The sequence below is a fragment of the Mixophyes fleayi genome, chromosome 10 (genome assembly GCF_038048845.1).
Source record: "Mixophyes fleayi isolate aMixFle1 chromosome 10, aMixFle1.hap1, whole genome shotgun sequence".
In the NCBI taxonomy this organism is placed as follows: Eukaryota; Metazoa; Chordata; class Amphibia; order Anura; family Limnodynastidae; genus Mixophyes; species Mixophyes fleayi.
Window position 1 is genome coordinate 14,600,402 of NC_134411.1, and position 24,503 is coordinate 14,624,904.

Below are 24,503 nucleotides of genomic sequence, written 5' to 3' on the forward strand. Positions count from 1 at the left end.
GTTCATAACACCGCCATGCCTGTATAGGTATTCAGAAATGGCACCTTACACCATAGGGCATGTGATTGCCCCATTGATCAGGCAGACGTGATTACTACCAGAAGCAATACCTTAAGTGTGAGACCACTTGTAATGGTTCAAAGGAAGTAGACATTAAGGTTTCCAGGACAACAGATAGAGCCCAAGGCGACACAGAAGGTTTTATATGAAAAATAAGATCTTCAGGCACTAAGCTGAGACGCATATACATGACCCTTTATAGTGGTAAGAACCGGGCCCTTCTTAAAGCCACCGTGGAGAAAAACAAGAATATGAGAATGCTAGCAGGAGGATCCTCCAATTTGGACTTTCACCACAGAATTAATCTTCTTGAAATCTATATATTTCTATCAGGTTAACACTGCTCCTAATTTTTATAGATACACACACAAAACACGCAAACAAATTTGGTAAAACGTTTGCAAATGACTCTTGCGTACTTGACTATTCCTACTGACTAGATTTTCCTAATTTCTTGGCCTTAGTTTGTTTGGTTTATTTAAGTTTTTTGTGTTGCAGTTACTATTTATAACGACCTTAACTATTCAAAATTTACTTGATTTTCTATCCTTCATTTTATTTGCACTTAGTGTTAAATTAATGGGAATATACTAATTCATTTAAGCAACGCAGTGTAAAAACAATTTCACCTAAAAGGCAAATGTCTGTTCACCAAAGAGAAAGAGAACGAGATTGTCATTGCCATACAAATATGACTCCTCTGTGAAAACAATCGAAGATCAGACAGAGCTAGTATCACGTCAATGCCTACAAAGTGAGTGAACAAGATGATGCCATTCTTGATATCAGTAACTTTGATGAAACACATTAATGCCCATAACTGTGGTCCCATGCACAGTATTTGTGAATTTTGCAGGTGAGCAGTCATTTGATAAACTATTCAATCAAGGCTGTCAGAAGGGTAAAGTCAAATTGGGTGCAAAAGGATCAAACATGAATTTACTCTTACTATTTCCCATCATTTTGATGGGAAATTTTAACTAGTCCTATAATAAACAGAGAAAAGGCTTTGTTTTTTTTTTTTGGTTTTTTTTTTTGTGTGCAATGGCCATTCCACTGGATGGATCAGAGATCTACTGAGATTATCTGCTATGCTGTTCTTTGCCGACCATGTTGCCTTCTGCCTTCATCCCGAGAAAGCTTGCGTACAGCTGCTTTTTGCTCTGTAGTTATGCAGGTGGATCCAGCTGAAAGTTCCTTATATGCCACCTTGCTCATGGGAGCTAGAGAGCCACTCCTTGTCTTGAGAGCAGCCATGCAAACTACTAGAACTTTGATGAAGGCCATGAGAGACGTAGACAGGCTAAATTGAAGATCAGCAGCCTGGATATTTATGGAAGTAAAGAGGTCTTGCTTCTTCATAGTGTGGAGAATAGACTCCACTGGTGCCAAATCATATTGAGTGCCATGTTATTTTTTACTTCTTATCCTGAAAAGGATACATGTGATTAAGTCTCTTGAAATTAGACAAACTTGTGTCCATCTGTTCCCATTGTTTATAAATGATATCTTTAATAACCCTGCACACTTGGAACACTCTGATGGTCATCTAAAAAGGGAATCCTGAAGAGAAGAAAGGGCTGGCATTTCATCAATCCCCATGGTCACATTAAGCTCTTTGATTTTATAAATGTCCTCATCCAGGGTTAAATGACTTTGTATCTTCTCAGATTTCCCAACTCCCTGTCAGATGACCCTTCAAAGTCACAAAGAAGACAATGACAACCAGGCAGATGTACCAGGTCTGACTTTTACCAGATCCACACTTGTCTGTAGTTTGGCTCTTTTAAGGCATTATGACAAAAAGGTCGCTCATTGTTCTCATCATGCTAGTTATTAATTTTCATAAACTGTTAAGGAAACTAAGCAGTGGCCCTTTTGGGCAGATGAAGAATGTACCAAAAAACCCTCCACAACTACTGCTACCCTTCACAAACACAGTGTTGCAACTTTCTAGTTAGTTTGGTAATCCTCAGTATATTTCTGAGCTTGTGTAGGAAAGCTAATTAATAAAAATGTTCCTGAAATTGGTCCTTTAAACCAGGCTTGTAACCTGCGGCCCTCCAGATGTTGTGAAACTACAAGTCCCAGCATGCCCTTCCAGCTATCAACAGGTTGTCTATTGGCAAAGCATGCTGGGGCTTGTAGTTTCACAACACCTGGAGGGCCACAGGTTGGACAGGCCTGCTTTAAACCTTTTTGGGAGGGTAGGCCAGGTACCATAACCAAACTATTCCAAAGACCATACTCCTGAAGGGTGCTGCACAGTTCTGAGATTTCAGTATGATATTTTAGGGCTCAGGAGCAGCCTATGACAACTGAACTGGAAGTGAGTAAACACACACACAAAAACACACACAAAAACCAGACCTGGCGTTCGCTACACCATTATAGCAACCAACAAAAAAAGAGTATATTTGCTAAAGCGCAGGTTTGAAAAAGTAGATATGTGGCCCATAGCAACCAATCAGATTCTAGCTGTCATTTTGTACAATGTTCTAAATAAATGATAACTAGAATCTGAATTTCTATAGGCAACATCTCCACTTTTTCAAACCCGCAGTTTAGTAAATATGTACTGTAGGGAGTACTAACTCAGGAAAGGTAGCAGGACAGGCCTTTTTTTCCGGTGTGATGCTCTTCTATAAGAATCGACCTCCAGCAGACATTTTGCCACTCTCGGCCCCTTCAGAACTGGTGCATTGTTAGACCAGACCTCATGACGTCACGATAAAGAGCAGAGGATGCCAGGACCATCCTCTTTCTATTAGTACACAAATGTAATTTGTTTTAATACCCGAGGCTAAACACAGACCTGGAAGGTACATAGCTGAAAAGACGATCAAGACCCCCTTAATTGTGCTGTTTGTGACCAGAAGCTAGCGGAGGGATGTTCTGGGAAGGTTGCCCTAATTGCAGTTCTAATGAAAGCAGGAGCCACCCCACACACAGGGTTGAAGAGAGAGTTAGTGGACACTTTTGCATCAGTTGAAGTGCAAAATGTCATTAATCAGTATTGATTTTGCAAGTAGAGGCAGATGTATCCAAGTTATCTGATCATGGATTTGCCTTAAGCATCTAGTTTCAATGTGAAATTATTGGACTATTAAAACAAATTACTAAAGCAATGGCTATATTCAAGAGAGTCTTTGCAAGAACTGATGTTTCATAGGGCAAAATAAAAGACCTGCCAAATTCTCTTTAATAAAGAGATTAAAAGGAGAAGAGTAGAAACATCCAAATGACTTTTCAGCATGAATAGTCTCATGTAACCTTTTTCTTCTGAGGAGATAAAGGTCACTAAAAGTTGATTGAGAAATAGCCAGGCTCTCCAAGAATACAATTATCTTGCTGAAGGATGTATATTTCTTCAAGGATAGCATGGATAGAGGGGAGAACAAGAAGCTTACAGCCAGTACAGCATTAAGAACTGCAGTGGTATCCAGAGCAATGATCCAGAAACAATCAGCCATTCTAGAATTACAGCATCCTGTGTTGCTGTTAGAAAAGTGGTTTCATTTTGGATTGTGGCTACTGCTGAACCACAGAAGCTTTCAGGTGGCAGATCAAACTGGCTGCCTCAGAACAGACCTAACAAAAGAGGTGTACAAGTGTTGTAAGCCTAGAGAATTCAGTCAAACAAACCTATACAAGCCTTGCAGAAGATATGGGAAATGCTAGCAACCAGGTTCCTCAAGGAAAGTTTTTTGGGTTTTTTTGCCAGCAGAAGGGGAAGGAGTTTCAAGGATCCTTTAGACCCACCTCTCAATGATGCAGAGTAGATTCACTCTTGAGAAGAAAACAAAGTCTGAAGCAGACTCAATATTCCTAGAAGAATTTACCAAAACTACTAGGTACCAGTGGGTATTAGCAACAATAAGACAGGGATGGGATATATGCTAGAATTCCTGGCCTTGCCCCAGGAGATAATTTTCAAAAATCTCCAGTCCTAGTAACCTGGAAAGGATGAGCAGCCACGCGAAAAGTTGACAATACAGTTAAAAGTAGTTTGCACAGTACTAATGCCACAAAAAGGCACAGGGTTCTATTCCAAAACTATATTCAAAGGATATTCAAAAATACAAATAGGATCAAAGTCGACGTATCTTTCTAACCAAAGTAGTAAGGAAAAAGACAGTGGTGGTCAATATACAGCTTTTCAGGAAGAGGGAGATGTTTTGCATATCACAAATACATGATTATCACAACATATGCCAACAAGCAAGAATGGGGTGGCACTTGCAAGTATCTAAAAGCACAGGGTCAGTGGCAGGAAGACAGCTGCGCTATCCTCAAATATAAGGGAAATTAAAACAGTGTATAAAACATGTTTGCATTTTTGGAGGACTGTGTGGCCATCAAAGCCTGGTACACTGAGTCATGCAGTTGTATCCTAATTCAGCATTCATCAATAAGACATGAGAAGTCACAAGATGAGAAGTATGCTCTTTACTACTTTACGTAGATATCAATATGGCAAGACTGTCAGCTAGCAGGGACCAGGACAAAACAATTGTGATCCTACTGTTTTGGCAACACAGAGCATAATCTTAAGGCATTGCATCAAGTTGTTAAAAAAAACAAAAAACAAAACAAAAAACCTTCCACTTCTGCCAAACCTAGTCCAACAAGGTCAGATATGTCCGCTAAACCCAGTTTTGGAGACTGTCAGTCTTTTTTTTTTTTTTTTAACGTGCAAGGGATTTAGAGGGAAAGTAATTTCCACACTATTAAAAGCAAGGAAGCAATCCACAACCAAATCATAACAGGATCATCAGATTCCTATATAGCGCCACCAATTCCGCAGCGCTGTACAGATAACGCACATCTGTCCCTGCCCCATAGGAGCTTAGTCTAAATTCCCTAACACACACACAGATCAAGAGAGACTAAGGTCAATTTTATAGCAGCCAATTAACCTACTAGTATGTTTTTGGAGTGTGGTAGGGAACCGGAGCACCCAGAGGAAACACACCCAAACACAGGGAGAACATACGAACTCCACACAAATAAGGCCATGGGCAGAAATCAAACTCATGACTCAGAATTTGGGACTACTTTAAGAAATGATGCACCGTAAGAAACTTAGTAACAAGTAATCATTCCATAGATTCAATTTTTAAACTTCAAGATAAACGTGATAAAAAGGACCAGCAGTAAATATTCTTAAAAGTAAAAATTTGTGATCTAGAAGCATTATTACACAGGAAACTGTCCATAATAGAATAAAAGAGAAGATTCATTTTAGGAGGGGGGGGGGGGGGGGGGGGGGTAAACAAACAAAAAAAAAAAAAACACAAGCTCATCCATTACTACACTGGGACTTACACTTTGTGGGCCTTTGCAAGACATCTTACTCCGAAAGCTGTTTTTTGGTTGCCATTACGTGGCAATTCGGAATTACAGGTCTTCTACATGAATTTCAGAACTTTAGTCTTTCAATTTCACATGATCCAGGATACCGTTCTTTCATTATGTCCTAGACGAAAGAATCCAAAAGGAAACAACGTTCCCATTGTTTTTTGTTTAAAATTTTGGTTCAAGGCAATAAAAAAAAAAAAAAAATGTATTTAAACAGAACAGAAGCAACTATTGTCTATAAAACAGCAAAGAGAAAGGTGAAGAAAAATGCATAAAATCCAGCAATCGAGAGGCGTCTAGACAAAAGTAGACGTGCCAGAAAGAATCAAGGCCTTCTACCAAAGCTATGGCTGTCATGGGCAGAGAGTGTTCCATTGCTAAACTTGGCAAAGTTACGGTGTGGTCTTCTATTCATACATTCAGTAAACATTGTATAAAACATGCAAAAGCTTCAACAGATGCCACGTTTTGAAGAAAACCGCTTGGTGCTAGAATATGTAAAAGTCCCCCCTAAAACCTTGTTTATCATTACGTTTCAGTAGAAGTATGTTCAGGAACCTACCATAAGCAAAGTGGCAGCTTTGGCCTTAACCCTTACTACCTGCTAATCTGCTTTCCTTGACAGCATGCTACGCATCCCAAAGTTCAATTATTATACTTGTACGGATAACCAGAAGACACAGGTAGGAAGGAGAGAGGTCTTTCCAGTACTAACTCGAGGGGATTAACCCCTTGGTGAATGCAGCCATGGAAGAGCTAATAAAACCAGATTAGCAGGTAAAAAATCTCCAGTATTTATTAAAATCACTACTAGAAGTAGCATATCTGACACTTGCATGTCTTTCGGTCCCTTGGTGAAAGGTATCTAAATTACTTATTCTGGTCCTGTTTAATGATTGGGACTAGTGCTATTTAGACTAACAAAAAGGTCCTTATTTCAAAGGCAATCTTCTCTATATGCACTGGATGTAATGTTTGCAGACAACACTATCAGATTTTTCCTTTTTTTAAAGCACATTTTTTTTGGCAGAGAGGTTAAGGGATGGCAGTTTCAATTGCAAATAAATTATAAGTTTCAACATTCTGAGCTACTGTAGAGGACCAGAAGTGGTCTTAAAGGATTTACTCGTTTGGAATGCATATATCTAGCTATAGCAGCTCTCCAAGAGATTAGTTGCTCCTATATACAAAATTGCATCTGGCAGTTTTTAGATCACCATTCTGTAAGAGCATGTGCAGAATTAATAAACTCAGACAGTTGGTTATGATACGTAAGGTTTTCCAAATCTCAGTAAGCAAAAGGATATATTTAGCAATTTATGCCTCTTGCACTTTGGTTGCTCCCATTACCCAAAGTTTTCAATATCACTGTGCCATTGTGGGAGGTGGATCTGGCTTGTAAGGCAGCTCAGCCATTTATGGGCTTTAACGCTTGGGTTAAGCATTGTTTACATTTCTATTAAGTGTTTGCTGAAGATCTATCCTAACTCTTCCAGCATCAGATTTAGCCTGCTGCAAGAAAAGTTCTAAAGGGCAGATTCAAAGTTCGTTGAGGTTCCGCCAGACTTTGCCGCTGTGTCTGTTTGCACATCTTGCCGGTTAATACAGTATAGAATACTATGCTCATTTTCCCTAGCATCTCTATGAGACAAGAGGGAAAATGAGTAGAGATTTCTGTAAAAAACACCCAACACTATATGTGTCTGCGCATTGTGTTCCCTTCATGCCGAACGGAATCTGCCCCTAAGTTTTGTTTGGTGGGTAGAAACACTTTAGACTCAAGTGGTTAGCACTTCTGCCTCACAGCACTGGGGTCATGAGTTCAATTCCTGACCATGGCTTTATCTGTGAGGAGTTTGTATGTTCTCCCCGTGTGTGGGTTTCTTCCGGGTGCTCCGGTTTCCTCAAAAACATACTGGTAGGTTAATTGGCTGCTAACAAATTGACCCTAGTCTGTCTGTATTTGTATGTGTGTTAGGGAATTTAGACTAAGCTCCAATGGGGTAGGGACTGATGTGAGAGAGTTCTCTGTACAGCGCTGCGGAATTAGTGGCGCTATATAAATAAATGATGATGAAATATGCTGATGGAGTGATCTTGTGGAAAATATCCCCATATTCCATGCTCATAACCTGACTATCACTGTCAAGAGACAGAATGTGCTATTGTATAGGCCTTTCTAAGAACCACTGTAGATCCCATGTCTGTAAAACTGGTATTTAACCCTATTTTGTAAGGCCTTAGTGCATTTTGCATAGTATGCCCAAAAGGGTGTCCTCACAATCTAAGAAGCTTCTCAGCAATGTGTCAATTCACCACAGCAGCAAGTCAATACTTAGTGTCTGTTTATAGGCTGGTGTAGGTCCATTCTTCCAAATTCCTAGTCACAACAAACATCTGCTTGATTAAATTTGTTAGACAACCACTCATCTGATCAGTGACCTTACGAGTAGTTCTACTGGCCAAGTCATCGCCAATGTATTTTCTTGCAACTTGAACTAAGCGGAAGTCCTACTAATCCTTAAAGAATCTTTATTTTTAAAATTATACATCCCTACCATACAAATATATAAGAAAGCCAATGGACATAAAAAACAACAGATAAAATAAACGATTAGATAAAGGTTAGAGAACAGCGCGTGGTAGTCCGAGATATGGTCTAGTGAAGCTGCAGTCCCCCAAGCTCAGTATTTCTTTAGGCCATAGCCCACAGTAAGATGCTGTCTGTTACTGTTTAGTGGGGGAGAGTGCCATACTGCAGAGCTAGTGCGTTTGTAGAAGCGGGGTTTGCTCTTATTAAACATATCCTCCAATTTTGGACTGTCAATGGTGCCAAAGAGTCTGTCCAGATCTATGGGGTGGTAGTACTGTTGGCGCACAGCTTGGTCTAGCTGGTTTCCTGTAGACAAAATAAATAAATATTAGATAAGGCTGCCATAATGAACCCCTCCGCAAACAACCACCAGTGATCAATACTCACCAGATGCCCAAGATGGGATGGGCTTACGAGGTTTGCCTTCATCATCAGTGGAGTCATCACTGTTTAAGTCCATGCCATAGTCATCTGAATTGTTCTTGGCAGCGTAAGGTTTAACGCTCTTTGGAGTCATCTCATAAGACTGACAGGCTGGGGAGTTCTGAGGAAAGGACATACGAGTCAATAGAGTAAATGGGAGTTGCAAAAAGTTTTGTAATGACAAAAGACAAGTACCAACGACAATGTAGATCATTAAGAGCCCTTTGTCTTGCAGTTTATGACAGGCCTTACTGCCTTGGAAACTGATTTCCGATTAGGCTATAATTGGCTTTGGAAAAAGAAAGTGGTTACTCCGTGTGAGCTTCAAGTGAAAACCAGAAAATGACATAACTGGGGGAGGGTCTCTTATATTACTTTGCCTGCAGTTTAAATGACTTCTAAAGGAAACAGTTTGGAATGAAGCCGATACACACACTCCAAGATTAACTCTTGTTTTATCTATACAAAACATTAATCCCATGGTAAAAAAAAACAAAAAACAAAAAAACCACACAAAAACAAAAGAATCTTAGGGACAGTTTCAATTCAGCTTGAGGTGATGAGACTTCTCCCAGAACAGTCCGCAGAGTGTTAACCTAAATTTCCGTTCTTTCTTCCCTCGAGTCTCAGGTGAGCAGAAAGATGAGCTGAGTTTTCTTATCGTAATAACAGACATTACGCAGATCTGAACATAGGAGTGATGTTCAGCAGCACCCTGCGCAGAACTCAATCTGCCCCATGAAGTGTCCAAACTTGATATAAAATAAAAATTTTCGTATTTAACTCAATGATATCAAAACAACTATAACTCTAGTAAGACCTGGTTGGATATTGAGAGAAAGGCAAATTGAATAACGAACAAAAAGCTTTAGGTCATGGTCGACGTGCCCTAGATTCTCCGCTTACAGTTCCCTTACCTGGATATCTACAGTAACATTCAGCGTTTGTTCACTGACAGCAGACTGCTGTCCCTTAGCAACTCTTTCCTGCTCCTCACGCAACCTCTGTGCCTGTTCTTTGAGCTTTTTGGCCTCCATCTCTCGGCGCAATTTTTCCTGTCGCTCTTGTTCCATCCTCTCCTGCTGCTCCTGGAATTTCAATGCCAATTAAGTGTCAGTTATAGTCATCTGCCAATGTTAAAATGGCATAATCCTAACTTGGTCCAAGTGTATCAGCATAAGGATTACTACATAAGAAGCCAAAGCACAGTACTCACTCTTCTCTTGTGCTCTTCTGCCTCTCTACGCTGCTGTTCTTTCTCCTGTGCCGCTCGCTCAAGTTCTCTCTGCAACTGAAGAGCCTTCTCTTTCTCCAAGCGCTCCCTTTCTCTGTAAAAGGAGGAAGTTATGAAAATACTGGGATAGAAGGCAGCTTATACGTTACGTATTAACAGTGTATTAAATTGTTTTTTCACCGTTCTAGTCTGAGACGCTCCTGTTCTTTTTCCGCCGCAAGTTGCAGCTCTCGCTGCCTATCGCGTTCCTGCCGTATCTCTGCCAGCTTTCTCTGTCTTTCCTGCTCCTCCTCTTCTTCACGCCTTTTCTGGAGCAGAAGCTCCTGGTGCCGGCGCTCCTCTTCCTCCTAGACAGACATTAACAGAACAGAAGAACATTACCCCTACTTTCGGAAATATCCACTTATGCCACTGCTTGTTTAAATATGCTACAATATATACTGCACTACCGAAAGCATTAATGCTCTGTTTTACCCCAATATTACAGCACACACATGCATTCCACATTCAGAATGGCTATCAGCCGCCATGTGGCAGATTAGCACCTAGTACCACACACACCTGTTTTGCTTTGAGTTTCCGAGCTTCCTCTTCTTGCCGCCTCCTAGTCTCAATTTCCTCCTGCTTTTTAGCAGTGACTTTCTTTTTTGCCTTCTCCTCAGCCATGCGGTCTTCACGCACCTGTAAGGGAAAGTGAACAGAAAATGGTATAAAAAAAAACATTCCATTCCAGCGAGTCTTCTCAGAGACTGAATGTTCTGACAGAAGTCACTGGGACAGTGATCGTCTAATACATTCCACTGATCAGTATAATGGATTAAGGAGCCATCAAAACGCAACTCAGACAGTTTTACAATTGTTCCTCGTTTGGTTCTATAAGTTAATAATAATAAAGACGCATAGAGGACTATCAGCAAAGCACAATGGTGCATGTATGGGCTCTTTTGCACCCTATGTGTACACTAGCTCTGACTGTTACAGGGTTGGTTCAGCACATAGATCAGGGCCCCTCGGACACCTCTTACCTTTTCACTCTTCTCATCTATTTGCGCAAATTTCTGCTCCATTTTTTTCTTTTTCTCTTCCTCCATCTGCTCCACTCTCTCGCGGGCCTGTAACACCTTGCGCAGCCGCTCGTCTCGCCTCCTAAGACAAAAGAATTGAACCATGAATCTTATGTTGCAGTGAGATATCTGTGTGCCTTAAACTTGTTCTATGTACAAGTCGAAGAATTCAATCATTACTGTACTTTAATGTTACTCACATCTTCAGTTCCTCCTGTTTGCGCTTCTTTCCCTCCTCAATCTTCTGCTTGCGCAGCAGTTCAGCCTCCTCTTTTTTACGCAGAGTTTCCAGGCGCTGACGCTCCTTCTCCTATGAAACCATAACATGAATATAAAGAATTGCTGAAGACAGCCAACTACCAGTCTGATCAGTACAACCTTCAGACAGTGAAAATCAGCCACACCAAGAAAAGTGACCAGCACCCTCCAGAGATTCGCAAACACCAGGGGCACCTTCAAAAATTGGAATCTACTTACGTCTGTCTGGAATTAACCAAGGAGGGGAGGAAACAAAAACAAACACGAGCATGAGATAATGTTCATGAATTCACCATGAACAAATAGTATTTTATTTTTAAAAAAAAATGAAATAAAAAAATGCAGGTACAGCGACAATGCCATGAAATGACAAATGATTCTTAGGAAAGTATTTTTTCTGCATTTATAAAACATAAGAATTAGAACCTTCCATTACATACAGTGACTTTCCTACAACTTTCTCTTTAAAGGAAGATAATACAATAAGATTAAAATGCATTGATTCTATGCATGATTTACACATACCTTTAGGTCAGTTTTTAGTGGTGTGTTGCGTTTTATAAAGGATTTCACCATCAGACTTTTCCCAATAGAGCCTGGAGTCATCATAAGCAGTTGATTTTTCTGCACTGTATGCAGGAAACTCTTCATATGGGGAGGAGGTTTTACCACCTAGAAGACAATACATTGATTTAACTCTAATGTCCAACTGAAGACGTGTGCAATGTCACCTAGTTGGGAACTTACTTTGCTGGGAGGACACGGTGGAGACGGAGTCTTCTTTCTGGGAGGTGATTGTATCTGGTCATCACCAGGATGTTCATCATCAGACAGTTCATCCACAGCTCGCTTGTAACTTTTCCGCCTGTAATGTAAAGGCAACATGAGATGGAATCTTTATCTGAATACAATGCTACAAAATGCACACTAGCATTCTATAACAAGTCATGCTAATTGGGCATACTTTCAATACATTCCAAATATTATACTGCAATTTAAATGTCTGAGGAAGAAATTGACCACCCCCATTAATTAATACAAACTAAAAATCAATAGAGGTCAAGGGCTTTGTACAGGGTTGGTGTAAATGCAGAGTCCTGTCTCCAAATGGTGAAACATCTGTCCCTTACATTTGAAATGCAAAAGCAAATTTTAAAATAAATAGGACTTCTATTTATAATGCATCACAAAAAGTCGACTGTGCCACAAATGAAATTTCAGCGGAATACATAGCAAGTATTCATAACACATTAAACCTGAATCATACAAAGACCAGACCTCAACTAAATAAGATTAACTGATCCGTGTTACCAAGTTCTGTGTATTTACAGCAAGAGTGATGCTAATGTCTAACTTGAAATAGGCCTGGGCTTAAGGAAAACAGGCCAATGGGAAGAGAGAGTGACACTAGTAGGAGAACATGAGGAAATAGGGTCCCTACTTGTGAGATCTTACATCCTATAGGAAAGGGATAGACACAAATACAGTGGCACAGTGTGCAGGAGGGGATATGATGGCATAGGCAAAGGAGTTAGGAGGCCATACACAGAGTTTAAGCAACAGCAAGACATTTACCTTATAGTCTGATCATCATGTGTGTCTGGACCAGTTTCTGTAAATACAGAATAAATCAGAGAAAAATACAGTCAAGTAGGCATATTTCAAGATTACAGCCTATTTACTCCACTGCAATAACTTAAATTTACCACACAAAATGTAAGAAAAATTAGACAGCAGAAAGCGGAAGAGGGTCCATATGGACTAAAGTCATTTTTTGATCCTTAAGCAAATATAAACAAGGTGTCAGATTGACATAATATGCCACCACTCTGTAAAAGCTAAAAACGGACTTGTGAATAACATTGTAGGCAAGATGTGACATCACACCCAAGTGAGTAACATTCAGTCTTCTAGTAGAACTTCTACTGCATCCTAAACTGAATGTACACATTTAGGTGGAGCAATCCACTTTGAAATCTGTTACACAGCATACGTTTTTGGAAGAGTAGATTTCTGTAGGAATACTGTTCAGGGAAACATTTGCCAACCTAAGGCAGTTTTGGATAGGTAATTTCTCAGTCATTCCATCTGGGGGGGGGGAAACACCGCATAGGGTTGTATGAGGGCGCATGGAGTTGGCACTTAAACTAAACTTGCTGCCGACTCCTCACCTCTGCAACCCCTACAAACCTCAGTGTAGTTTAAGTGCCCAAGGAGTTGGGCTAATATTTTACTGCTCTGCAGTACTTGCTACAATAGTTAGTGTGTTTTTTTTATTTTATTCTTAGTTTCTCTATTTATCTCTAGGAGAGTCAGAGGTAATTGTGCTGCAGGTTCACCTGTTCACAGAAGGAAAAGCTTCTGTCCTAAGCCAAGTAACTTCTTTTCAGTTTTTATTGCAGACTCAGTGACAGCTGCTTACATAAGCACAGCTGTAACTGTTCACTTCATAGCAGGTCCGACGCTGCCAGTAGGCAGAGAGCGCTGGGACACTGCATGAAGGGCAGACATGTTGATGGAAGATACCAAATTCCCCAATGAGGCGGAGGGGAAACTTGGATCCCCAGTCTAGACAGTGATTGGGACCAGTATGAAATGGAGTCTGCAATTACAGGGGAACCTGCTTACTGCTGCAAGCAGGCTTCAAAAAAGGAAGCACCGCATAACGGCTACATTTGGAAAGTCTTAGATAAGTGTCAAAACAGCTGTCCTGACTACTTCACCAATCCTGCTCCTCCATGAGGCCATTGCTAAAAGCAGAGCCAAGCACCTCACTGGGGGACATGTTTATAAATTGTCTATACTCTGCATTGTGTATAATAATTAAAAACAAAAACACATCATATTTGGGTCTCAGATTACTTAATTTCCTGTAACCCATATTCACACTAGATATCAGAGTGTTGCTGTTCTGGGCCTTCTAGCCAGGGACAGAGCACGTATCTTTTATTGTACGGCAGTTGTGTGCACACTGTCTTCTGTATATTATCTTCTAGATGTAGTCACTATGCCTGCCCGTGTTCAGTTTTATTCAGGCTCTAACTGAACAGCCAAAGTTTGTCACAGTTGGACCAGATGGTGGTTTGTGCAGTGTGAAGCAGCGGCCTGGGACAAGCAGGAACAGGGGAGCAGCACTCGGACGATGGAGAAACCAGCGTGGGTGGCCTCTCTGGCACAGTCAGTCACTATGCGGACCCAGCGCATTAACAAGCAGGCAGCAGGGATTTTAGAAAAAAAAAAAAAAAATAGGGATCCAAAACATGCAAGGGAGGTTTTGCCAAAACACAAAGTTAATTCAGATCCAAAACCAGAACATGGGGGTCAGTGAACATCTCCAATTCAGAGAAATATTTAATGCAAGTACAAAAATCCTTTTTTTCTTTGTAAAGAACAGTAGGACGTTTAGCTCGTCACTTCTTTAGTGTTATGTGATGGAGATGGTTTTAGAAATAGGTCCCAGAATATCTGGGTGAAGACCTAGACAGAGTATAAAGTCCTCTGAGCAACAGATTTACTACTCTAGGTGTCTGGTTTTCCTTTCTCTCGTAAGACATTTTTAGGCTCTTACCTGATCCACAGACAAAAACCCTCCGTTAAATATATTTTAATTTCACATAGCCATTCAGTGGGGGTAGCAACCATTTGTTTTCCAAGCTACCTGCATTCCATTTTAAAATAGGCAGGTGCTCTCTGTAAACTTCTACTATGCCTACTGCGAGGGCTTATGACAACAGGTATTGCACGGCTGACACATTTGTACATTCATGCAGTTATACAAATAAGCATGGATACATTCTTTCAAGATTTACAATAATGTCCACACAACCTGCACATACACAATGTCAACGTTTAGCAGAGGGGAAAGGCTTAATTGAATAAACAACCAGTCATTTATAAAGGTGACAGTGGGAGTGTGTGTGGGGACTTAGAATGTGGTGCTGGCATCAACAAACGGTTGTCACACATCCCTCTTCTGAAGGGACTGCAAGGGTTTTATCTTTTGTTAGTTATGAAACAGAAAACAATATATTGCTCACTAGTGTAAGATATAATGTGTAAGAAGGAATGGTATCAACAATCCACCTCGATATTATGTAACTGGATATTTGGATCATCATTTTTACAGTCACTAAGCATTCAATCATAAAAGGATATATACAAATGAAACTCACCAGCATTTAAAGTTAATGATTGCCGGGTCACAATCCTTCGCTGCTGATCAGAGTCTGGCAAGTTGCTAATTGGAATCTTTTTAAAAGCACGTGTTCTGGCAGCCATTCTCTCCGAAGTCAGAGCCTGCAGGAGTGAACAGCAAACAAATAATGCTGAATTTGTAGGATAATGGGCTTTTTCACAAATATTTAATACATGTTACCAATGCAATCATGGATGCTGCCTGGGAAGAAAATGAAAATAAACTGAGTGTTACCTGAGTTAGAGGTTAAAGAATATAAAGTAATAAGTATGTACAGTAAAGAAGCACAGTGATTATGTAACAGTTATTAAATAGGAATCTGCCAGTTACTCAGTGCTTAAACAGTGCATTGCTACATCAGTACACTGTCCTAGTACTAAACAAATCTGGCTGTGTGGTGCTCCGTTTGAGATGACCCGATACAAACACTTTGTCTCCAGTGTTCTCATCAAACTGGGAGATAGCAAGTTCATGTGTCTCATCAATGTAACAAGTCTCTTACCATATAAATGGAAACTATTTCAACTGCTTATTAATTCACACTGACTTTGTTGGCATCAGTCCCTGAACAAATCTTTTATATGAGTGAACACTTATTTGCTGTACACGTAATTCTAAGAGCATCTCAATTTTTGCAGGTATAATAAGCAGGAATTTCCCATTAGGGCATTTAAGTATTATACTCCATGTTCTTAAAACAATATCACCCCTGATTACATGAATTTAGGAGGAGGCTATACACATTACTAATACCATCAGATACAGAAGTGTCTGTATGAAGATTACTTTACTGTGAATTAATGAACATTTCCTAGGTTATCTCTATCAATATTGTACCAGTCTCCTAAATGAACACTTAATGCCTGTGTGGATATATTGTGTATCACTACACATAGTAACAGACTATCGCAAGGCATATCACCTGTCATAATTATAAGTGATATTCTACCTTACCCTGGGTTTTCATGGATTACCAATATTATGTTATTTACCTATAGTTATAACCATTGAATTAAATTGTTTTTTTTTTAACCTATTGATTTTAATTTTCTTCTCATCATATACTTGTTTTTAGAAATATTTTGGCTTATATAGGAGTTACATGAATGAATTTCAATAAAAAAAAAAAAAAATGTAATTTAAAAATGTTAATATCCAAAGTGTGCACCAATTTAAAACAACGTTTTCTTTTTTTTTTAATGTTCCCATATGATGTTCTTTTTGTTGTCAGATAGTACCTTCCCATAATAATTGTACCAATAATGATCAACTAATACGAGATGGGATTCGGACTGTGCGGTTATTAACCACTGACCTTTTTGTTATCACTATACTGCACAGGAATATAGCATGCTCCCTGGCTGTATAAATACTGTAATACACTGGCACTAATGTATTGTATCCGTTACACCCTCATCCATCTTGGCTGTTATATTCCCCACCCCTTTTCTTCTGCACCCCCTGGGGAAACAAATGTCAATAAAACACTACTGCTGAAGATGTACACATTACAGCAAGAAACATCACATTCATCAGTTTTAAAGAAGGGGTTGGTTCATTATAAGATTTATGTTAACCAGGAACAGAAAGTGCTACACAGACAACCATGTAATAAAGCCCAATATAAACTACAAAGACATCCAGTATTACATATACACACTAGCCATCCATCCTGGCATTACGATTCGCTGTCTCTTTCTTACCTTCTCAGCAAGTTCAGCATCTTCTTGCCTGCAACAGAGAATAAATAAGTTATAATGATTTTAGACATAATACCTTATCAATTGTAAGTGTACACATACAAAATGTTTCCATCTAAAGATATATTTTTGCTTTACTCACCTAATTTTAACAGTGACTTCTTCATCCACAACTTCAACAGAACTCTGGTCTGCAAGGAGAAAGGACAGAGTTAAAAACATATACCATACACTGGAAGGAAGGTGATAACTGCAGGGCAATAGATCACTGGTGAATGCTAAATCACGCACAAGTAGAAATAATCACATGCAGGGGGAAAAAAAATAATAATGTTGATTCTATATTTTCAGAAAACACTGCATAATATGCTGCTGCTATAGAAATAAATATCAATGCTTAGAAGTGACTCACAGCTCTTGTAACTAGATGATGAAGAGGACTCTGTAGCTTTCTTTTTTGAAACTGAGCGACGAATGGATTGGCGCACAGCTTCTCGAGTCATGCTGTCGCGCTTGTTGGCAAGAGAGTACTGGTTAGCCAAAGACGCGCGGCGGCTGGTAGACCTTCGTCCCACAATGCTGCGACGCACGGAACGGCGGTCAGATTTCGACCCTGTGGGTGTCATGCTGTGATTGGACAGATCCAATGCCAGTTCCTTGGCTGCTTCTGCGACAGGTTGTGGAGATTCAAGTGTCAGATCTATCGACTCTTTAACAACAGTTGCCATCTTAGGAGTGGAGCTATCTGCAATCTTTAGTTTGGCTGCTGTACGGTCAGGTTTTGTAGGGGTGACAGGGGCAGCTTGTTCTGTAGCAATCACCGCTGCAGGAACAACTGGGAGAGGTGGAGCGATGGTAATCGTTGGATCAGTCTTTTTACCCACAGAACCCAACGCAACCAACTCTGTAACTTGCAACTCTGCACTGCGGCGCTCTTCAGCACTGATCTTCACCTGCACAAAGCGCTCATTGGCCAAGTTTGATGGAAGTTCTTGCAGTGGTTTCTCTGACACAGGCATGCAGACTGTGCTGGCATGTGTTCGGGCCCTAGTCACTCTCTTCGGTGGCAGAGTCTCCTCCTGAATGGATGCATCAAGTCGTTTGTTCATTTGTCTAGTTGACAGTTTGCGAACAGACGTGCTCCAGCTGGCACTGCTTCGTCTCGATAACCTACAGAAACAATTGTTATATAATCAAACTGAGAGGAAAGGTTTCATCACCTAAAACGTTTAATAACCTTATGTTATATAGTGGTTGGTCTACAGCAATATCTGTTACCTCTGAGGGCAGCAAAGCGCATTGCACAAGTGATGCCTATTATAGATTAGAGATTTAGTTTAGGGTACAGACCCACCCAATTTCATTATGGCAATTCAATACACGTTACAAATCAATCTGCTGTTGGTCTTTCTTTGTAAAACCACCAGTGAGACGGGTTATCAGATCTAGGTTGGCCATAAGTACAGGTCAGACGTATAATTACACTTTAGGTAATCTTTCCAGAAAGCTTTTGAAGGATAAACAGGCAAATACCTGGACACACTTCTTACCCCTGCATTTTGCAGAAAGATCTACTTTCAGAAGCCAGCAAATGTTTTTTTAAATTCAATAAGGAACATGGCCATTCTGCCACCAGTATCCCCATTACTGAAACAACATGCCCTCGTCACTTATTTTTGCTACCTATTTAAGATCTCTACAAGCTTCTGTCACTCATTTCTGTAAGTACATTTGTGATTCTAGTGCTTAATGCTTCCTGTCTCTAACCAAGTCACAAGGACATATGAAATATCCAGGACATACCTAAAAAGGAAATGTGACTCAATGTCTTTCCTTCTGGTAAAATACTTTATAGATATAATTTTGTTTTAAAAAAAAACAAAAAAAAAACTGTTTTGCTATAATTTTATTCATAGATCTGTCTCCAACTGCTCCCCTCACCTGCGTCCACTGGGGTCTCTATTTTCATCTGGCACAATTGAGGTTCTCTTCTTTCGACGTCTCTTCTGAGACGGGGTCTTCGGCATCAGCTCAGGCTCAGCACTGAAGTCACTGTTGGGGGAGGGGAAAAAAATAAAAAAATTAAGATACACAAAATTAGCTTTATTGGGTGATGTCATGTCAGATGAAGCACAGTTTAAGCGCTCCATTCTAATTAATCTCTGAAAATCACCACGTTTATGTTATTTGTACAGATGCTGGGTAAAGCGTTTGGGAACTAGCAACGCTGACATCTAACACGTATATGGCTATTGTCAGCAGTCAGTAATGTTTCATGCATTTATATCCAATGCAACATTGTGCAATCACTGACCAAGGTAAATATTACTCTCCTGCAAAAGAACCTTGAGTAACTTTGGGCTCTTCATTTTCCTTGTCCACTCTCCTGTGGCTGCTGCCACCCCTCTGATAAGCCATATCATTATTTTGTATGCTGTTGCCCACTTCTGGGCCACGCTTAGCACCCTATCTTTTAAAATGGGGACTCAAGGGCAAATCTTTGTTCTCGGCTCACGTGGAAAAACTGGACAGGATCAAGTCACTGCACGGGCCAATGCACTTCCAGAGTAGTTGGAGCAGTCAATCACCGCACACACAGGTGATTAGGACCAACCTTCCTACCACCCTTATGTCCAATAATGGTCCAACCGATTTGGGTCGAGGGCTATTAGTACATATTCAGTCTTTTTTCTAAATTTCTCCTGTGGCTGACCTAAATCATATTATGCTTCAATGTGTAAAATTGTATATCTCCCTCACAACTGCTCTTTAAAGTCAAAGTTCTGTGACTTTAAATTAAAACAGCCTGCAATATGCATAGTCCAGATAATGTGCATCCAGTTCTAGAAACAGACTGTCCTCAAGTGCACATTCTTACTCTTCTACATAAAAGAGAGGAGAGGTTTTTTTTTTTGCAAACAGAAGACGCAACGTCCCTGGACTCTAAGGGGCATATTCAATTCTTGGCAGAAACGCCAAAAATCTTGTGGCGCACGCACTATTACGGTAGTTTTCTCGCTGGATTTCAGCTCCCTGAGCCGCGAGCTGAAATCCAGCTTACTATTACCGTAATAACGGTAATACTTTAAACACCGCGGGGAATCGGTAGAATTGAATATGCCCCTAAGAATACACTTACAAGACATTAAAATAAATGGCAAGGAAAACTATTGGCAAGTATAGTCATTACATAACATATGGAATTATTTAATAAACAGGATTGAGAAAGTAGGTGGCTAGTTACTCTATCAAACTAGTCATGGAACCAACTGCATTAAAGCCATTCCATATGAATCACTCTCAATATACATGTACTTTTTAATTGGCAAGATTAAACTGTGCATTTAAATGTTTATTATATGCATCTAAATGCTGTTAAATATCCTTTAAGATTTCCACTAAAAATGTAGCTTATTCTGCAGACAGGACCCCTCAACATCTCGCACCTTGTCATATCCTCTTGATCAGAAGCAGGGTGTGCCGTCCTATGCGACCGCAAGCACTGGAACCACAAGGTAAGATTCAAGTTGTTCAAGAGTATACACACAAAGCGCCATTTTATTGGTCACCATGGCACCAGGCAATTAAGTGCCCTTCCAGAGAACACACCCCACTATAAATGGTTCATTTTACTTAGTACCTACACATCCCTTGCAGAGACCAAGAGGAAGGCTCCTTCAGGTTAAGTTATTATTATTATTTATTTATTTATTTATAAGGCGCCACAAGGTTTCCGTAGCGCCGAACACAGTACAAACAATGGACAGTACAGGGAATAACAGTACAGAACAATAAACAACTAGTACCAAAACTTCAGAGGCTCCAGGCAAAGCAGATGTAATTGAGAAGGAGCAGAAGAGAAGGTAGAGAGACAGGAGGGAGAAGGGCCCTGCTCATAAGAGCTTACATCCTGAAGGGAGGGGAAACAGACAGCCGGCACAAAGGGAGTCAGAGGGGGGGGGAGCAAGCGTGCACTCCAACAGAGGAGGAACAAGGGGATGGGAGCGAGCATGGAGAGAGGGTTAGGTGGAAGGCTGGTAGGCTTTAAGGAAGAGATGAGTTTTGAGTGCCCGTTTGAAGGAGCACAAGTTAGGGGACAAACGGATGGAGCGTGGGAGGTCATTCCAGTGGAGGGGGGCAGCTCGGGAGAAGTCTTGAATTCTAGAGCGGGATGAGGTGATCAGAGTGGACGAGAGGCGACGGTCATTGGCCGAACGCAGGGACCGGGCGGGAGTGTGGATGGAGATATAGGGGGCAGTAGAGTGAGAGAGGGCCTTGTAGGTGAGGGTAAGAAGTTTGAAAAGGATACAGTAGGGGAAGGGGAGCCAGTGAAGGGCAAGGCAGAGAGGTGAGGCAGAAGAGGAGCGGCAAGAAAGGAAGATGAGCCTCGCAGCTGCATTGAGTATAGAACGGAGGGGGGCGAGGCGAGAGCGGGGGAGGCCGGTGAGGAGAAGGTTGCAGTAGTCCAGCCTGGAGATAAGAGCATGGATAATGGTTTTGGTTGCTTCATGAGAAAGGAAGGGCCGGATGCAGGCGATATTGCGAAGTTATATTCAAGTTATAAGATGAGGGACACTCAAAATATACCCAACTTGGAAAGGAAGACATGAAGATCTTAGATGCGTTTTTAGAAATTAAAGCAAATGAGTGCAATACTGTAAGGTTAACCTTTATATAACAGCTTCTAGTCTTCCCCTAATACACATTACAAAATAAAGATCTGATAGGGTTAGGCACAAGATGTATTTCACGGTCAGTCAATTACAAGAAGTGCCTTTTTATTTTAATAAGAGTCCCTTAACAGTCCACTGGCGAACAAGACAAATTCAGAAGCCCTGCCAGGCAACTCTCGAGTGAGCATATTAAGAAACAATTTGAATAAGCAGCTATATTATGAAATACACTGCAATTTAGGAATCCAAACTAAATTGAAATGAAGACAATCGCTTCAACAAACAGCTTGAAAATACTGTAAACTTTAAGGCAAGCTTGAACAAAGTCCTAACTGTGATGTGTCAGTACACGCCGTTCAACTCACCTGCTGAACATCTTCTGAGCTGCCTCTTCTATTTCCATCAGCCATATCATGTGCTTGTTATCTAGAAGCCGTACAAAATCATCTGTCTTGCGGGCACAGACCTGCAGAAGCTGGGTCAGACTCTCCGGAACGGTCATGGTGGCACCTATAGAAAGTATAGCAAGACTGCTTTTTATATGCAGCATAAACAAAATAAGTTTACCTACCGTTTATGATGTAGTAGTGATTACTAAATCTCTATAGTCTGTATGGCATGGATATAATGAATGATTAATAAATTGCATGCTTATAAAACCAGATATGAAGTTACAAGTTTGAAGACACCTGTAAAATACAGTTCACACAAACTTAAAAAATGTGTTTGACATACAAAATACAGAAATGGAGACTATACAATAACAAACATATCACCATTAAAAACACAATACCATTTATTACCTGCTGTTATAAATTCCCAAGAAATTATCTAATGGAGACAGGATTTCTATACCTTTTGTAAATGTTAACTACAGATGACTAACACCAGGCATCAGAAAAAATATATATACTATGTTACCATAGTTGTATATAAAAAAATTCCTCTTGCCATATATAAATCAGAACTCTTTCCTTCTCTTAAAAAGCATTACCAGCAATCTGTATAGTTTGTTTTTATTATCACTGAGGGTACTTGAAAACTTTGATTTCACTTTCAAAAGTAAGTGAGGGAGGAGCACACATGTCAAAGGAACCAGATGTACGGCTGCCACTTCAGTGTGACACTGGGGAACATGAGTAGGAAACAGGGTAGGAAAATCAGTCAAAGTAGAAACAAAGGGCAACAACAATGTCAAACTATTTTTACATCAGCTCTTGATCATATATTGTGGCAATAGAAGGGGGCAGGTCTTACCACTGTGCACACAACACCATAACAAAAACAGAAGAAAATATCAAAAGCCACATTTAAAAATAAATTAGACAAACATCACAGTGACTTTATATGGCATCAAAGGGAAAGAGGTCCTAGTCCTAAAGCTGGGTACACACTACAGAAATTTCAACCAACTTTTTATGCCGAGCGATTTTACATGCGATTGATGTTCCGATCGCTCGGTCCATCGACTGCATACACACTAGCCTTGTTTAGGACGATAAAGGGAAGAGCGGACGTCCCTTTAGCGACTTTTTACAGCCATGTTGTCGTGAGCAATGACTGTAATTTCGTACACACTGTTGTGGATCGGTCGGAAGTTTATACACACTACACAGCGGAAACGAGATTGGAACGAAAATATTAAACGGTGCGACCAACCAAATGAGGACACAATCGTCCATTTGGGCAGACTTTCGACCATCGTGTCACTGCACACACTGACCCGACTTTTGAACGAGCGGTCGTATGTCGGCTGATTGAGCCGATTATTGGACGAAAACAGTGTAGTGTGTACCCAGCTTAAGAAACACTAAGCACTCAGAATGAAGATAGCCACATTTTTTTATACTACAAAGAGAAAGAAAATATTCTCATCACTACAGCCCAGATAAATACTAGCACACACATATGAAAGTCTTATAGCTCCACTTAAATATCACCAACATATGGACAGCACATGTACAAGCAGCTGTGGCACAACACTGACACTCACATTGCTGGTACACAGATACCTGATAAGAAAACAATCTGCAGATCATCCAATAACCACACAGACAAATCACCAGCCAGGCCCCCAGCACACTATAACATGTCACAATAAACAAGTCAAATGCTGTATTAAAAATATAGCTACTTCCTGAGGGGTACAGTAAATATCTGTGTAAACCACATTCCAGGACACCAGGTTGTGGTTAGGTCTCAGCTGAGATCATGTGACATCTATAGGGTATATACAGTGACCCTGTACCCGGGGGACCTCCATAGGACAGAGCACGAAACAGACAAGGTGCTCACAGCTCTTTAAACCCCCGGCATAGATCTATCTACCGCAGTATAAAGCGACCCATCAAACCCCTACAAGAGAAGGACTAATACCTGGCTGCTAGGCGCCCGATTCTTACCTGTCCCGGGTCCGGTCTCCCGTCTCACGTCCTCGTCGATTTCTCTATCCCGGCCCTGTCTCCCCCTTCACTGGAGATCCTTCCGCTCCCGCCCAAACCGTTCAAATGGTTCAAATCGTAACGGCTGGAGCCAGCGGCACCGTGACGTCAGAAGGAGGGGCTTGGTACGATAGAGAGGGTCTGTCAGGGGGATAGAAGGGATCGTCTCCGAACTGTTGGAGGACTGGAGAGATCGAACAAAGGAGTGACGTCAGAACGCTGTCACTCACAATGTGAGGCAGCGTTGTCCTATTATTGTTTCCTTTGACTATTTTGTACTAGCTAAAGAAATATGTAAATGGATAGCTAGAGGCTCCCTCTGCAGCATATGTATGGTAAAGTCATTACCTAGCATCTAATCTCCAATTATGTAGCATATATGATTTATCCAGCATATAACACACCCCCTGATTATTAAGGATATAACACAGCAAGGGCCATCTTAACAACATTATGGACCCCCGGGCAAGCATCGGGGCCCCTATATATATATATATATAT

General features: G+C 40.6%; 1 protein-coding gene across 4 annotated transcripts; it reads right to left on the reverse strand.

The window, feature by feature from the left end:
* Positions 1–7,936: 7,936 nt before the first annotated feature.
* On the reverse strand, positions 7,937–24,135 carry INCENP (inner centromere protein). 4 transcript variants are annotated; one of them, XM_075187926.1, is made up of 18 exons: positions 23,964–24,135; positions 21,927–22,071; positions 18,830–18,940; positions 17,301–18,058; positions 17,031–17,079; positions 16,892–16,919; positions 15,166–15,289; positions 12,569–12,605; positions 11,741–11,858; positions 11,513–11,665; positions 10,936–11,045; positions 10,697–10,817; positions 10,233–10,352; positions 9,852–10,018; positions 9,654–9,765; positions 9,355–9,522; positions 8,402–8,558; positions 7,937–8,320 (listed from the first exon to the last, which is right to left on the reverse strand). In XM_075187926.1, exons 2-18 carry the CDS (start codon positions 22,061–22,063, stop codon positions 8,106–8,108), a joined length of 2,685 nt encoding a protein of 894 aa, XP_075044027.1. In that variant the 5' UTR covers positions 22,064–22,071; positions 23,964–24,135; the 3' UTR covers positions 7,937–8,105. The 4 variants fall into 4 exon arrangements, with proteins under 4 accessions (XP_075044027.1, XP_075044030.1, XP_075044028.1 ...); XM_075187929.1 differs by having other exon boundaries at positions 11,519–11,665; positions 23,964–24,134; XM_075187927.1 differs by having other exon boundaries at positions 9,355–9,525; positions 11,519–11,665; positions 23,964–24,134.
* Between the last annotated feature and the right edge of the window lie 368 nt (positions 24,136–24,503).

Excerpts from the sequence above, each read along its gene's own strand:
- INCENP (XM_075187925.1), bottom strand. The coding sequence starts at position 22,063 with ATGACCGTTCCGGAGAGTCTGACCCAGCTTCTGCAGGTCTGTGCCCGC. Across the intron at positions 9,766-9,851 it reads GAGCGTCTCAGACTAGAACG|AGAAAGGGAGCGCTTGGAGA; the intron begins GTGAAAAAACAA and ends CTCCTTTTACAG. Across the intron at positions 9,526-9,653 it reads CAGAAGAGCACAAGAGAAGA|GAGCAGCAGGAGAGGATGGA; the intron begins GTGAGTACTGTG and ends TTGAAATTCCAG.